This window comes from Oncorhynchus tshawytscha, linkage group LG24, assembly GCF_018296145.1.
Source record: "Oncorhynchus tshawytscha isolate Ot180627B linkage group LG24, Otsh_v2.0, whole genome shotgun sequence".
In the NCBI taxonomy this organism is placed as follows: domain Eukaryota; kingdom Metazoa; phylum Chordata; class Actinopteri; order Salmoniformes; family Salmonidae; genus Oncorhynchus; species Oncorhynchus tshawytscha.
This window is the reverse complement of record NC_056452.1, coordinates 2,938,765-2,954,279: the sequence shown is the minus strand read 5'-3', so window position 1 is coordinate 2,954,279 and position 15,515 is coordinate 2,938,765. Positions and strand designations below refer to the sequence as shown.

Genomic DNA, 15,515 nt, shown 5'->3' with positions numbered 1-15,515 from the left:
GGAAAGCGAATTGGCTAATTGGGCAGGTTTGTTGCCACTCGACCCTTCTGCGTGGCTGATTGGGCTGCACCACGAGTCGATAAACTGCCCAGTGGGCGCTTCCCACTGGAGCAGGTGGCAGCGCCTCTTCAACCTCAGGAGGCTGAAGAAATTCACCTTGTCACCAAAAGCACTCACAAACTTTTACAGATGCACAATCGAGAGCATCCTGCCGGGCTGTATCACCGCCTGGTACGGCAACTGCTCTGCCCACAACCGTAAGGCTCTCCAGAGGGTAGTGAGGTCTGCACAACGCATCACCGGGGGCAAACTACCTGCCCTCCAGGACACCTACACCACCCGATGTCACAGGAAGGCCATAAAGATCATCAAGGACAACAACCACCCGAGCCACTGCCTGTTCACCCCGCTATCATCCAGAAGGTGAGGTCAGTACAGGTGCATCAAAGCAAGGACTGAGAAACTGAAAAACAGCTTCTATCTCAAGGCCATCAGACTGTTAAACAGCCACCACTAACATTGAGTGGCTGCTGCCAACATACTGACTCAACTCCAGCCACTTTAATAATAGAAATTGATGGGAGTTGATGTAATAAAATGTATCACTAGCCACTTTAAACAATGCCACTTAATATGTTTACATACCCTACATTACTCATCTCATATGTATATACTGTACTCTATATCATCTACTGCATCCTTATGTAATACATGTATCACTAGCCACTTTAACTATGCCACTTTGTTTACATACCCTACATACTCATCTCATATGTATATACTGTACTCGATACCATCTACTGCATCTTGCTTATGCTGTTCTGTACCATCACTCATTCATATATCTTTATGTACATATTCTTTATCCCTTTACACTTGTGTGTATAAGGTAGTAGTTGTGGAATTGTTAGGTTAGATTACTCGTTGGTTAATACTGCATTGTCGGAACTAGAAGCACAAGCATTTCGCTACACTCGCATTAACATCTGCTAACCATGTGTATGTGACAAATAAAATTTGATTCGAAAACTGAATGTTAGTTCCTTTACCATAAGTTGCCTCCAATGTCATTATAGAGAATTTGGTTGGGTGGGGTTCCTGTCTGTAATAAATCCCATTTCTGGGGAAAAACAAATTATGATTGGCTGCCCAGTGGGTGGGCCTATGCCCTCCCAGGCCCACCCATGGCTGCGCCACTGCCCAGTCATGTGAAATACAGATAAGGTCCTAATAAATGTATTTAAATGGACTGTTGACCTTATATGAACTGTAACTCAGTAACATCTTTGAAATTGTTGCGTTTATATTTTTACTCAGTATAGTTGCATTGACTGTGTGCCAGGCTGCCTACACCTTTGCCTTGTGATGATTGAAACTCGGAATGGAATCGGGAAAATCGGGAAAATAAGACCTGTGCAACGCTGTACACCTTTTTTTCCTTCATAAAGAGCCAACCCTGAGGGATGTAGTTGAAATCATTCGCGACCTATTGAAGTTTGAAGGTCCGAATGTATGGCGAATATCGAAACTCAAACCAATTCTACCACGGTGAAAAACGATTGGAACCATTTCCCTATTTGACCGCTAAATTTTACGAGTATTATTACTCATTCTGTGGTATTTTAGCACAGATAGAACAATGAGACAGATGTATAAATGTGAAGCATCCGCTTGCATTTCCACTCACTACACAATATGTTAGTGAGAGGAAGCCGAAGTGGCAGAAGATGGATCGAAATGGATTTGGGCCGACATTCTGCGCATGTTCTAATCGATGAAACATTTGATCTCAAGGCAGTTTAATATTCCCAAAACCAAAATCTGTTATGAACAAACTGGACTAAATTCTGTAGATTTTGAAAATATCGCGTTGTTTTGAAGGTGCGCAAAGACGAATAGAGCACTTTAAAGTAGGCGTTCCCTAATGGAAAATGCAGATGTCACGCCAATAGGAACTCGTGCTTGGCTCTGCCCACTATGACTCATTTGCTCCTATTGGAAACGACCTGCTATGGTCTCTTGGTTTAGTTAGAAAAAATAATCTTTGACTCGAGTCTTTTTTTCGTTATCAACCACCGGCATGCGCAGTGCGCATGTTTATTCACACTTCCTGGTCCGGAATTTGGAAAACTGCACGACAGGAGCGGGGTGAAAAGTACAGCAGTGCACAGTGGACCCATAGGGCAGTGATCCGCAAAGACACCTCGGGACCTACTCAACTACCGCAGGTGGAAAGATGTTCTGGTGATCTGGGTATGGAAAGCTGGGCCTTTTGTTGTCGGCTCTGGGTGACATGAAATGCCGCTGCGGTCGCTACCCCGTGCCAACTCTACGACCATGGCCTCGCCACTGCCCCCCTGCACAGCTGTCATATACTCTGCCCTGGCAATTGTCGCTCTTCTCCTGCTCTCGGCCACTGCTGTGAATGCCTCCCAAGGCGACAAGGAGCCAGTTTACCAAGACTGTGTCACGCAATGTGTCCGGACCAACTGCACCGGAGCTCGGCTCAGAGGTTTTCAGTCTACACAGGCGCCTTACATGGCGCTGACAGGTGAGGATTTTCTGTCGCTGCCACGTTCTGGAAGTTTATAAAACCAGCTAGCTCGCGCTGGGGAACCAGTCGCCAGCCATCTAACGTTACTACTAGAGCAGCATCCACTGATATCGTAGCTAGCTAACCAATTTCGTTATAAGTGTGGAAATGAGAAATGCTTAAAATGCATATTGCTGTCATTTAAATGCATGTTTGGCTGTTCTGCATTGGTTAGCTGTTCGTATACTCAGACAGACAGTGTTCCATTTTGGTGATCACTGCACGAGGTACTGCGTGAAGTTTTGAAGCCAGTTGAGCATTTCAATTGGTGCTGCTTATGAATTATTTGTGATGCAACAAGCCTTAGCCCATTTGGCTTCTGTCAAATCAATTAACTACAGACTCTCAATGAACATTATGGTGTTGTGTTCCATCAGAGAAGTTGGCTTACTGCTGTAGATTGTCAGGAACGACTACAAGGGACAGAAAGTTGGAGTTCTTTGCTAAGCAAGTTCAGAGTAAAAAAGAAGAGTGAACCCATAGGCTGTTGTATTTGAACACTGCCCATTTTATTTCGTTGTGTGTGTGCTCTCTTTACTACATGTATTTGTCTAACTACAACTTTCTGTCCCTTTTCCAGGCTGGACGTGTCGTGATGACTGCCGGTACCAGTGCATGTGGCAAACAGTGGGACTGTACCAGGCTGAAGGCTACAGCATCCCACAGTTCCATGGAAAGGTATGGTTCTATGCATTCTATGGTCAACCTTACCGTGAGATCCTTAGTGCAGAGTTATCCAGTGTCAATAAATGGCTTTCGGATAACAACCTTTTTCTGCATCTTAGAAAAAACGAATCCCTCGGTTTTAGTGTCAAAGTGGGCACAAAATCTCAAGTCAGTTACCATGAGTGTGAACTGAATAGGTACCTAACCGGTGAGACTGGTCCTGAAGGTTTTAACAATGTTAAACCAAAAAATGTAAATTCCTAGCTTGGGACATCCAAATATTTGGATAGTGACACCCTAAGGATTCTGGCAGGTGTGCTAGTTCAGTGTCACTTTTGATTGTGTGCACATCATGGTTAACCAGCAGACCCAAACATCTAAAGAATAAGCTACAGACCAATCAAAACAAGCTGGTGAGAATTGTACTGAAGCAATTTAAGCAGCTAGGTTGGCTATCTGTAGAGAAAAGGGTAATATTAATTCAACTGTTCCACAGATTTATTACTGACTCAGCCCCAGGTACCTATCAAATTATTTTACTTATATTAGAGATTTCTGTTGTATAGCACACTGTATTACTTATACAACTAATATAAGGACAGGACATGAGATGGGAATATAAATTAACGTGAGCATTGTTTAATGCGTTTCACAGGAAGAACACTCCAAGCATTTCAACGTAGGTAAGCAAGGGGGGGTTACAGGTGCCCTAAAGGGACAAACCTAGAATATCAATACACAACATATTCCTCCCCCTTTGCCTTTGATCACTCTTAAGGAAAAAGTAAATATTCACTGTTTAGCCTATTGTTTTCTTCTTAATATAAGTTATCTTAATGTAAATTTATCTTTTCAGAAGAACCTTTTCTAAACTAGGGATAGAGGGTAGACTGCCTCAGTCCCCAGACTTAACCCAGGGGTGTATTCTGCCCCAATGTCGGAGGTTAGTCTGAACTAAATAGTCAACTTGTCAGGGGGTCATCTTTCTCTTGCAGGGTAATGACGACATACAGGTGAGTCTACAGTAACATTACCTCTGAGTGAGTGGTGATGGTGTATGCCCAGACTGGGGTGCAACAGGACCCTGAGTAGGCACTCTGGCTGGTTCAAGTGAGTCTGGAGCACTTTCCACATTTGTAGGTTGCTGCAGTGGATGTTCAGGTGATAGCTCGTAGTCATGGTAGATCTCCAGTAGCTGATCTTGGTTTGTCACTTGACATGAGTCATCTCTGAGGTTGGTTCCTGGCAACAGTTGATCCAAGTGTCTCCTCCAGATTATGTTTTCCGGTGTGTGAACTGTGTAGGACACAGGCCCTTTTTGTGCAACCACTGTTGCTGGTATCCACTTTGGAGCTTTGCAGTAGTGTAGTTCTGAGAAAGAACTCTCTCTCTCCAAATCAAATCAAATTTTTGTCACATACACATGGTTAGCAGATGTTAATGCGAGTGTAGCGAAATGCTTGTGCTTCTAGTTCCGACAATGCAGTAATAACCAACGAGTAATCTAACAATTCCAAAACTACTACCTTATACACACAAGTGTAAAGGGATAAAGAATATGTACATAAAGATATATGAATGAGTGATGGTACAGAAGGGCATAGGCAAGATGCATTAGATGGTATCGAGTACAGTATATACATATGAGATGAGTATGTAGGGTATGTAAAGCTTCTGTCTTTTGCTTTGCTCTGTCTCTCCACCTGTGCTCTCTGTTTCTGTACAACCCGTCTCGTCTTTGGAGGTCTCAGGAGGTTGAGTCGCGTGCGAAGCTGTCTTTTCATCATGGCTGACGCGGGTGCCACTTTGGTTGTAGCGTGGGGAGTGTTTCTGTAGGTTAACAGGAAGGTGTTTAGACGCCTATTGAAGGAGCCATTCCCTTGTGATGATTTTAAAGCTTGCTTCATCGTTTGGACAAACCTTTCAGCGAGGCCGTTCGTTGCAGGGTGATACGGCGCTGACTTGTTGTGCTGAATTCCATTTGCTTCATGAATGACCGGAACTCTTCAGACACCAGTTGGGGGGCCATTATCACTAACGAGTTGCGTTGGCAAGCCAAAGCGACTGAAGATTGACCGTAGGTCTTCGATGGTTCTCTCCGCTGAGGTGCTCTTCATCACTGTGACAGGCCATTTGCTGTGTGCGTCAACTACGACTAAGAACATACGATCCTCCAGTGGGCCTGCATAGTCTGTGGACTCGCTGCCAAGGCTCCTCTGGGACGTCCCATGGGTGTAGTGGCGCTAGCTGAGGTATGTTCCTCATCTTTTGACATGCAGAACATGACTTGACCTTGTCTTCGATAGCTGCATCCAGACCTGGCCATCAAAAGTAGCTGCGTGCAATCTCCTTCATTCGCACCATGCCACAGTGCCCTGAATAGAGTTCTTCAAGCACCTGCCTTCTCAGTGGCGGCGTTATGATGACTCAAAAACCCCATAGCAAGCATCCAAACTGAACTGTGAGCTCGTTTCTCCTCACTAGGTAAGGTTGTAGGCTGTCCGACATCTCTCCTTTTCCACGAGTGACAATGTCCATGACCTCAGACATCACTGGATCAGTGTGGGTGAACCTTTTCACTTGGACAGATGTAACTGGAGCGTTCGTCACTTCCTTGAAGTAGGAGTGCTCAGTGTGTGCGACAGGTAAGGGAAGCCTTGAGAGGCCGTTTGCATTGCAGTGCTGCTCAGACCTTCTGTACTTGATATCGTACTGGTGAGCAGATAACAATAACGGCCATCGCTGCATGCGGCTGGCTGCAAGCGACGGAATGCCGGTGTGGGGACCAAAGATGTAGGTGAGGGGTCTATGGTCCGTCTGCAGTGTGAATCGTCGGCCAAACAGAACTTAACTCTTAACTCCAAACACAATGGCGAGTGCTTCACTCTATCTGTGCATAATTGCTCTCGGCTTTACTTAAGGTCCGTGATGCAAAAGCAATTGGCCTTTCTTCACCTGATGGCATGATGTGTGAGACAACGGCACCAACGCCATAAGGCGATGCATCACATGCCAACTGTAATGGCAAGTTGGGGTTGAAGTGGGTTAGGGCCTCTGACTGAGCTAAGGCTTTTTTTCACTTTCTTGAAGGCCTCCTCACGTCTGTCTGTCCAATTCCACTGTTTGGTTTTGTTAAAATGTTAATGTAGTGGCTTTAACATGTTATCCTGGTTTGGCACAAACTTTGTGTAGTATGTCAGTAGTCCTAAGAATGATCTCAGCTGACTCACGTTCTGTGGGGATGGAGCTTCCGCAACGGCCTTCACCTTCGATGGCGCCTTCTGGAGCCCCGAACGAATGACGTGGCCCAGATACTCAATAGAGGTACTCGCATTTGTCCTTCCGGACCCTCAGACCGTACTCCAATCTCTGTAGTGTAGCGTTCAGGTTTCTCAGGTGCTCCTGCTCGTCTTTGCCGGTGATGAGTTGATCATCGAGGTAACATTGGACCCCAGTGAGCCCGCTCAGTATCTGGTCCATAGCTCTTTGTCTGAAAGGGTCAAAACATGCAAAAATTCTTCCCCTTCAGACAGGGTATCACTTTGTTCATCCTCTGTGTGCACCATTTTATGTACTTCCTGAAGTCGCTTTTCCTTTGTTCAGTACTTTTGTTTGATTGTCTTTTTGTTTTTACATGCTTGTTCGATGTGACTTTTTTTCCCACAACTTCTGCAGTCTGTCTTTGCACCAACACTCCTCTGCTTGGTGACCTGGTTTCCCACAGCGATAGCATGGCTTGCCACCCCCTGCCTTGTTTTTTTTAACCACGTAGACACCTTATGCTGTTGTGCATCTTTATTTGCCATTTCCATTGACATACTCACTTCTATTGCCTTCTGCAATGTTAAGTTACTCTCAGTCAAAAGGTGTTTCTGAATTGCCTCGCTGCGCATGCCACACACATGTATAGTGTCACTCATTGATCGCCCAAATTCAGTGTTCAGATAACTGTTTCAATACAGCCACAAACTGTGAGATTGATTCCCCCTCCTCTTGATTTCTCTTATGAAACTGGAATCTCTCTGCGATTATCAGTGGTTTGGGAGAATGTCCTTTTAAGGTAGCCACAATTTCATCATATGATTTATCACCAAGTTTTTCAAGCGTTACTAGGCTGGGTAGTAGATTGAATGTTTTTCCTCCCATAACAGTCAAAAATTGTCACGACGACTTCTGCTTTAATTCCATTTGACAACACAAAGTGCTCAAAACGTTTTGTGTAAGAACTCCATTGTTCCACAGATTCATCAAATGTCCCTATATTTCCAATCAATGCAGACATTTTCGGTTTATTTTTCATTCTCACACTTTTTAGACAGTCCCTTACTCCCAGACCCTTTTTTTCCTTTTAACTCACGCTAACTTCACTTTCTCCTGCAGCGAAACTCTTCCTATCCCTCGAGGCACTCGTGGCCATGACATCAAAGGCTAGCTAGCCTGTTGACTCTAGGGGGCACTATTTTCATTTTTGGAAAAATAACGTTCCCAAAGTAAACGGGCTATTTTGTCAGGACCAGATGCTAGAATATGCATATAATTGACAGCTTAGGACAGAAAACACTAAAGTTTCCAAAACTGTAAATATATTGTCTGTGAGTATAACAGAACTGATATTGCAGGCGAAAGCCTGAGAAAAATCCAATCAGGAAGGGACTCTGATTTAGAAAGCGCTGCGTTCCTATGCGTCCCTATTGAGCAGTGAATGAGATATCAACCAGATTCCTTTTCTATGGCTTCCCTAATGTGTCTAGTGTCACAATACATAGTTTCAGGCTTTTATTTTGAAAAATGAGCCTGAACGTCAACATTGTGTCAGTGGTCAGCTGGAGTCTCTCAGTGTTTTGTGCGTAAGACACAAATGCGGCCATTGTTTCTCTCTTTCCTACTAAGAAGCCATCTGTCCCGGTTGGTATATTATCAAATAGATATTTGAAAAACACCTTGAGGATTGATTATAAACAACGTTTGCCATGTTTCTGTCGATATTATGGAGCTAATTTGGAATATTTTTTGGCGTTGTCGTGACCGCAATTTCCGGTTGAATTCACAGCCAAACGTGAAGAACTAACAGAGTTATTTCGGCTACAAAAATACATCTTTTGGAAAAAAGGAACATTTGCTATCTAACTGGGAGTCTTGTGAGTGAAAACATCCGAAGCTCATCAAAGGTAAACGATTTAATTCGATTGCTTTTCTGATTTTCGTAACCAGGTTGCCTGCTGCTAGCTAGGTATAATGCTATGCTAGGCTATCGATAAACTTACAATTGCTTGTCTTGCTTTGGCTGTAAAGCATATTTTCAAAATCTGAGATGACAGGTTGATTAACAAAAGGCAAAGCTGTGTTTCAATATATTTCACTTGTGATTTCATGAATATGAATATTTTCTAGTAATATTTATGTCCGTTGCGTTATGCTAATTAGTGTCAGTTGATAACAATGCTCCCGGATCCGGGATGGGTAGTTACAAGAGGCTAGCATCACTCGACTGGCAAGCTCCACGTTTTGTTTGCGTCTTTCTACAGCGAAAAAAAAATCAAGAACGAATTTAACTCATTTCTGCCGAATTAATAAAAAATGAAAAGCTGATATTTCTTAAGTCAATAAGTATTCAAACCCTTTTTTTTATGGCAAGACTAAATAACTTCAGGAGTAAAAATGTGCTTAACATGTCAGTTAATAAGTTGCATGGACTCACTATGTGTGCAATAATGGTGTTTAACATAATTTTTGAATGACTACCCCATCTCTGTAGCCCCCACACATGCAATTATCTGTAAGGTCACTCAGTTGAGCAGTGAATTTCAAGCACAGATTCAACGACAAAGACCAGGGAGGTTTTCCAATGCCTCACATGGGTAATAAAAAATTAAAAAGCAGACATTGAATATCCCTTTGAGCATGGTGAAGTTATTAATTACACTTTGGATAGTGTATCAATCATAGGAGGCTGCTGAGGGAGAATGGCTCATAATAATGACCAGAATGGAGCAAATGGAATGGCATCAAACACCTGGAAACCATGGTGCTGGACTTCTAGGCAGAGTTTCTCTCTCCAGTGTCTGTTCTTTTGCCCATCTTAATCTTTTATTTTTATTGGCCAGTCTGAGATATGGCTTTTTCTTTGCAACTCTGCCTAGAAGGCTAGCATCCCGGAGTCGCCTCTTCACTGTTGACGTTGAGACTGGTGTTTTGCGGGAACTATTTAATGAAGCTGCCAGTTGAGGACTTGTGAGGCGTTTGTTTCTCAAACTAGACACTCTAATGTACTTGTCCTCTTGCTCAGTTGTGCACCGGGGCCTTGCGCTGTTCTGTGAAGGGAGTAGTACACAGTGTTGTAAGAGATCTTCAGTTTCTTGGCAATTTCTCACATGGAATAGCCTTCATTTCTCGGATTTCAAGAATTGACGTACGAGTTTCAGAAGAAAGGTCTTTGTTTCAGGCCACCTTGAGCCTTTAATCGAACCCACAAATGCTGAACCTCCAGGTACTCAACTAGTCTAAAGAAGGCCGGTTTTATTGCTTCTTTAATCAGAACAAGTGTTTTCAGCTGTGCTAACATAATTGCAAAAGGGTTTTCTAATGATTAATTAGCCTTTTTTAAATGATAAACTTGGATTAGCTAACACAACGTGCCATTGGAACACAGGGGTGATGGTTGCTGATAATGGGCCTCTGTACGCCTATGTAGATATTCCATAAATCTGCTGTTTCCAGCTACAATAGTCATTTACAACATTGACAATGTCTACACTGTATTTCTGATCAATTTGATGTTATTTTAATGGACAAAAAATGTGATTTTCTTTCAAAAACAAGGACATTTCTAAGTGACCCCAAACTTTTGAACGGTAGTGTATGTTGTGTGCGTTTTATTTAACTAGCAGCCCTTGTTCAGTATTAGCCCTGCTAATTCAAGTGGTTCAAGTCCTTGATTAGTTGGATAAGGTGCGCTAGTACTGCAAATTAGTGGAACGATTTGGGGGTACTCAAGGAGAGGTTTGGAAATGAACCACTAGGTTATTTATATATATATATATATATATATATATATGGGAATAATGAAAGACTAGGAGTCACTCCCTCTATTTTGTCTCACTCTATCCTTCTTTGTCCTGCTCTCTTCTACAGTGGCCATTTGCGCGGTTCCTGTGCTTCGAGGAGCCAGCATCTGCTCTGGCCTCTCTGCTCAACGGCCTGGCCTGCCTTCTGATGCTGCTGCGTTACCGCAGCTCTGTGCCACACCAGAGCCCTATGTACTACACCATCACCGCCTTCTCTCTGGTGTGTTTGACTGTTTGTTTCGTGAGTGTGTTGTGTGTAAGACAGAGGTCCACCAAGACTTACACCATTGTAGCATTTTCCTATACATTGTAATGTGTGCATTTGAGTGTACGTAAGTTTTCAGAAACTTAACTTAACCTTTTTTGCTTATTCATATTAATATATACTTATGTAAACTTGTTTTTTAAATAAATTCTCTTTCTTCAGGTTTCTCTCAATGCTTGGTTCTGGTCCACAGTGTTCCACACCCGGGACACCTATCTCACTGAGGTAATGGTCAAAACCTATCATAACCTACCTAACCTTCATACAGCAAGTGGTTAATACAGCATGTGTTACAATTAGGGTATAGCCATCGGTGACACATAGCATACGTTGAGAAACCAGGGTAGAAATCAATTCCTCTTCAATTCCTGTTGAATTGGACACATTTCTCAATGGAAATGCAGTTTGTTTTCTCAATTGAGTGAAATTTGGATGGAATAAAAGCCCCAACCCTGACAATCAGTTTGGAATTGCGGGTAGCTAGAACATACTTTAAGCTACAGTGTGATTCATTCAATGCCAAACCATCTGCCAGGACAAGAGAGAGCTTCCACTCAATCTTTTATAACAAACAGGCAATTAGCTAATCAGATGAACCAAACTCTAGGGTCTAATGACATTGTTGTCTTGTACTACCATTAAAATGTATGATCCTCAGATTACATCAGTCCGATTCAGATAGACCTCTCTCTACCAGTCACCAATTTTGTGGCGTTCAATTCATGAGTTGAAAACAACCTATTTATTTTCTATGAACATTTTTCAATTCATAAATTAGGATGCAGCGTAATAATTCAGATGGAACTGTTAACAGGCATTTGCCATGGATTGTTGTCAATAACTAACACCTCATCACCAATCCCTTGATGTCGAGGGTGATCTCTTCACTGTTTTTTGTTGTTGGTCAGAACTAACCGTTTTATAAGCAACATATATATTTGCCAATTTGTTTGTATTTACCTTCAAGAAAATGGACTACTTCTGTGCATCTGCTGTCATCCTCTACTCCATCTACTTATGCTGTGTGAGGTAAGTTTAAAAACAGGCTTTTTTCCCTCATACTTTTTCCTCAAGAATATTGTTGATTAACCCTTATGACATACGGTAAAAACACTGAAGGATCATTGACAAAGACAAACTGCATCAGTATAGAATCGACCTCAATAAGCCGTGAGTGATAATATTTATGTTTATCTTATGTTAATATACATACATAGCTGTTGCGGTTGGCAACAAATATTTCCTTCCATAAAGTGCTTTATTCCTGGGTTTGTTAATAGATGGCTCGTAAACACAAGGAAAATATGAAAGGTGATTATTAACCTCTGTATGGTTATATTTTAGGACAGTGTATGATATAACATTGGCCCTTATATCTCCCCAGGACGTTGGGGCTGAAGAGGCCGGGGGTGTCCAGCATGGTAGGGGTTCTGCTCATCCTGGCCTTCACCTCCCACGTGTCTTACCTGACCTTCGTCAGCTTCGACTATGGTTACAACATGGCTGCCAACGCCACCATAGGTACGCTTAACCGTACCTTAATCCATAACAAGCAAAAAATACAAATATTTAATTCTAGTCAATTGTTCCCATGGTAACATTCACTTTAGCATTTCCCTGCTTGCGGTCAGTCTCAATCTCTCTCGTTTTCCCTACCACACTATCCCCTACCCCCTCCTCCCTCTCTCTCCTCATTCCCGCCTCTCTCCACCACCTCCTGTTCCCTGTCCCTCTCACAGGCATAGTGAACCTGCTGTGGTGGCTGTGTTGGTGCTGGCAGAACCGGCGGACACTGCCCTACTGGTGGAAGTGTGGCGTGGTGGTGGTGCTGCTCCACGGCCTGGCCCTGCTGGAGTTGCTCGACTTCCCGCCGCTGTTCTGGGTCCTGGATGCCCATGCAGTCTGGCACCTCAGCACTGTGCCTGTGCATTTCCTCTTTTACAGGCACGTATACCTCTTGTCTATCGATCTATTCCAGTGGAAGCTGAGAAATGGGGAGGACAGGCTCATTGTAATGGCTACTTGCTCCCACTTACTCTACAGAGCACATTTTCATGTTTTTGAAAATTCCCCTCAACCTTTACACAACCATCATCCAACATCTAGGCTTGCATTTGTTTTGCACCTCTATTCCAAAACCAACTTTGTCTCTTTTTTTTTTTCTTCCCCTCGACAGTTTCTTGATAGACGACAGTCTCCATCTACTCAACACAGAGAAGACTGGTGTGAAACTGGAGTAGCAGGAGCTCGTCACCACTTAACCCCACCTCTTTCCTCACTCACCAATCAAGGCAGCCGGACACCAGAATGGGGTGGAGCTCAGTCCCCATGGCTACCTGCACAGCACCTGCGCATCTATGAATTCCATCAAAGTATAGACTTTTTTGTTGTTGACCGTTTCATGTTTTTTTGGGGGTTGTTGAAATTATTTGAAGTATTTATTTTTCACATTAGATTTTTCTTGACTTGATTGATGTTTGCATTCAGTAAGCTTTGCCTTGTATAGAGTGAGAAATAAGGCCCCTTTGTCATCAAACTTGATCTAAATACTATATTGATTCATAGAATCCTGGACATTTACACAGTAGACTCGATGCACATTGGGTATCCACCGGCAATCGTACGCATGCATATCGATTTGATTGAAGGCCTCTATAGAATAGGCATCGTAGGCTTGAAGTTAGTCCCATAACAGGCACGGAACATATTAGCTGTGTCAAAATCGGGCAGACATTTTGAAAGTGATCAAAAACGGGCCTTCATTCCTGGGTCATGTTCAATAGGCACGAAACGGAAGAAAGTGGTCTAAAACAGAGAGGTTCCATCTTAACTTGTCCAATGAGAAACGGTGTGCCCTAATAAACACAACCCTCTTGTCCATGAGGTCACGGTTTAAGTTTAAATTATAGAAGCTGCAGCCACCAGATGGCTCCACTACCACCCATAAGTGGAATCCACTCTCGGCACAACACTGCATGTGCCCAAGTCTCTGTGCCAAAAGTGGCCTTACATACACAGGGAGAGAGGTGCCCGCTGTCAGGGTGGGGTTGCCAGCATATTGTTCTGGAGTGGGGGGGAAGGGGACCAGGGAGTATGTTTGGAGGCCATTCCAGCTGACTTTTTTTTTCTCTCTCGCCATCTCACCTTTATTTTTTGCGCCTATGCTATTTCCATTGCTGCTTCTTTAAGTTGATATTCTTTTAAAATGGATTTTCAAGTGAGATTTTGTATTTGTTGCCATTTAGGATTTATTTTACATTGTGTTGATTGGTTTTCTCGGTTATGATCACTTGTTTTTTGTGGGGGTGGTGGTGGTATCATTTAATGGAAGTCTTATTTTTATTCACCTTGATTGCCTTTCTGTGTGAGGGGGAAAAGGAGAGATGGGAGCAGGACAATAGGATAGAAGTATAGAGTTGTGGACAGGGGGAGTGGACTGTGCAGTGAACCTATTGTACTTAACAAGTGAGGGTCAGACACAGGGGGTGACTGATGACACCTGGTTTACTGTGTGTGCCCCCCCCCCAATTTTGGATGTGTTTGGATGCATTGCACCCATGGTCTCAATCACACACTACTCGATGTTGAGATGCTACCACACCACTCTGGAGAATGTTTTCTCTCCACTTTTGCCTTACATGTATGTAACACCCTGCCTTGTCATTTTGTTGTTTGTGTATGTCCATTACACAATCTGTAGGCTTGGTAACTTATTACCATTTCCTTTGCCACATTTAACCATCTGCCTTTCCTATGTTGCTCTCTAGAACTAAACATTTGGCAACTAAATTGTAATAGCTTGAATTCATACAAAGTATGACTCTCTTTCCATGTGTTTGCTGTGCCATAGTTATGTGCACTTTGTGTATGCATGTAACCGTGTGTGTGCATTCTAAAATCTGTCCACGCCTTTGTATGTGAGCATGTGAACAATGAAGAGTATGTGTTGCTCATGCCTCTCCTCAAGGTTCTGTTATTGCTGAGATATATATATATATCTATCTATCCCTGAAGTAGACCCCCTGTGTGTGGCTTCACTGAAAGCCAGAGGAAGTGATATGTGGGGGAAGAGGGTTTCAGGAATAGTAACAGAGGACTTAGATTAAAAAGTTTTGTTCTGAATCATATTATTTGCTTTATTATTTTGTTCCCCATGTGCTTTTTATAAACCATTGACATTCACCTTATGATATTGTCTGAATCCAAAACAAGGCAAGTCAACCCTTTGCTTTAGTCACTGTGGGAGTTATTTTAGTTCACTGGAAGGTAATGCCAAAACAGGACTCTGTTTCTATACAATATGATCTCAAAATGGAGACATCTCTTATCAACAACATTGTTCCATATTCAATTTGTCTACATATTTCATAGCCCACCTGGCCTCAAGATGGCAGTATAAACAATCAACAACAAAAAAGAATAATACCACCTTGTGGCCAGTTGGGCTACTTATTTCATATTACCTACTGTGATTGTAAGAGTGTGAACTACTGGTAGTTTATTTATAAATGACAACCGTGTACTAATACTTCTGCTCAGTCCAGGAAGCAAGTTGACAACCTCTTTGAACAAAGTTAGATATCTCTTCCTGGTGTTGAATTGATCAACCTTAGAATTTAAGGATGTTACAAAAAAGAACCCTGGCCAATATTCAGAGGTGAAATGTTTAGAGCAAAGAAATCTGTTCAGATAAAAAGGTTAGTAATACAGCTGACACAATCCCTAGTCTACCTGACAGATAATCATCATATCTTCTCCACAATTTCTATCTCAATGTTCTATTATGTGGCACCAACCTGAACAGGCCTCTGATGTTGTACAACTGTAACTCCAGGAACTGTTCTAATGATCCCTGATGACAACTCACTAAAGCACTTGTGTCCAAAATTGCACCCTATTCCCTACACAGTGCACTATGTCTGTCCCA

At 42.7% G+C, this 15,515-nt stretch overlaps 1 protein-coding gene across 1 annotated transcript; it reads left to right on the top strand.

Moving 5' to 3' along the window:
• Positions 1–2,006: 2,006 nt before the first annotated feature.
• Positions 2,007–14,715, top strand: pgap3 (post-GPI attachment to proteins phospholipase 3). The gene is made up of 8 exons (XM_042305161.1): positions 2,007–2,551; positions 3,174–3,271; positions 10,391–10,543; positions 10,751–10,813; positions 11,556–11,617; positions 11,973–12,109; positions 12,328–12,532; positions 12,765–14,715. Exons 1-8 carry the CDS (start codon positions 2,299–2,301, stop codon positions 12,826–12,828), a joined length of 1,035 nt encoding a protein of 344 aa, XP_042161095.1. The 5' UTR covers positions 2,007–2,298; the 3' UTR covers positions 12,829–14,715.
• The last annotated feature ends 800 nt before the right edge of the window (positions 14,716–15,515 follow it).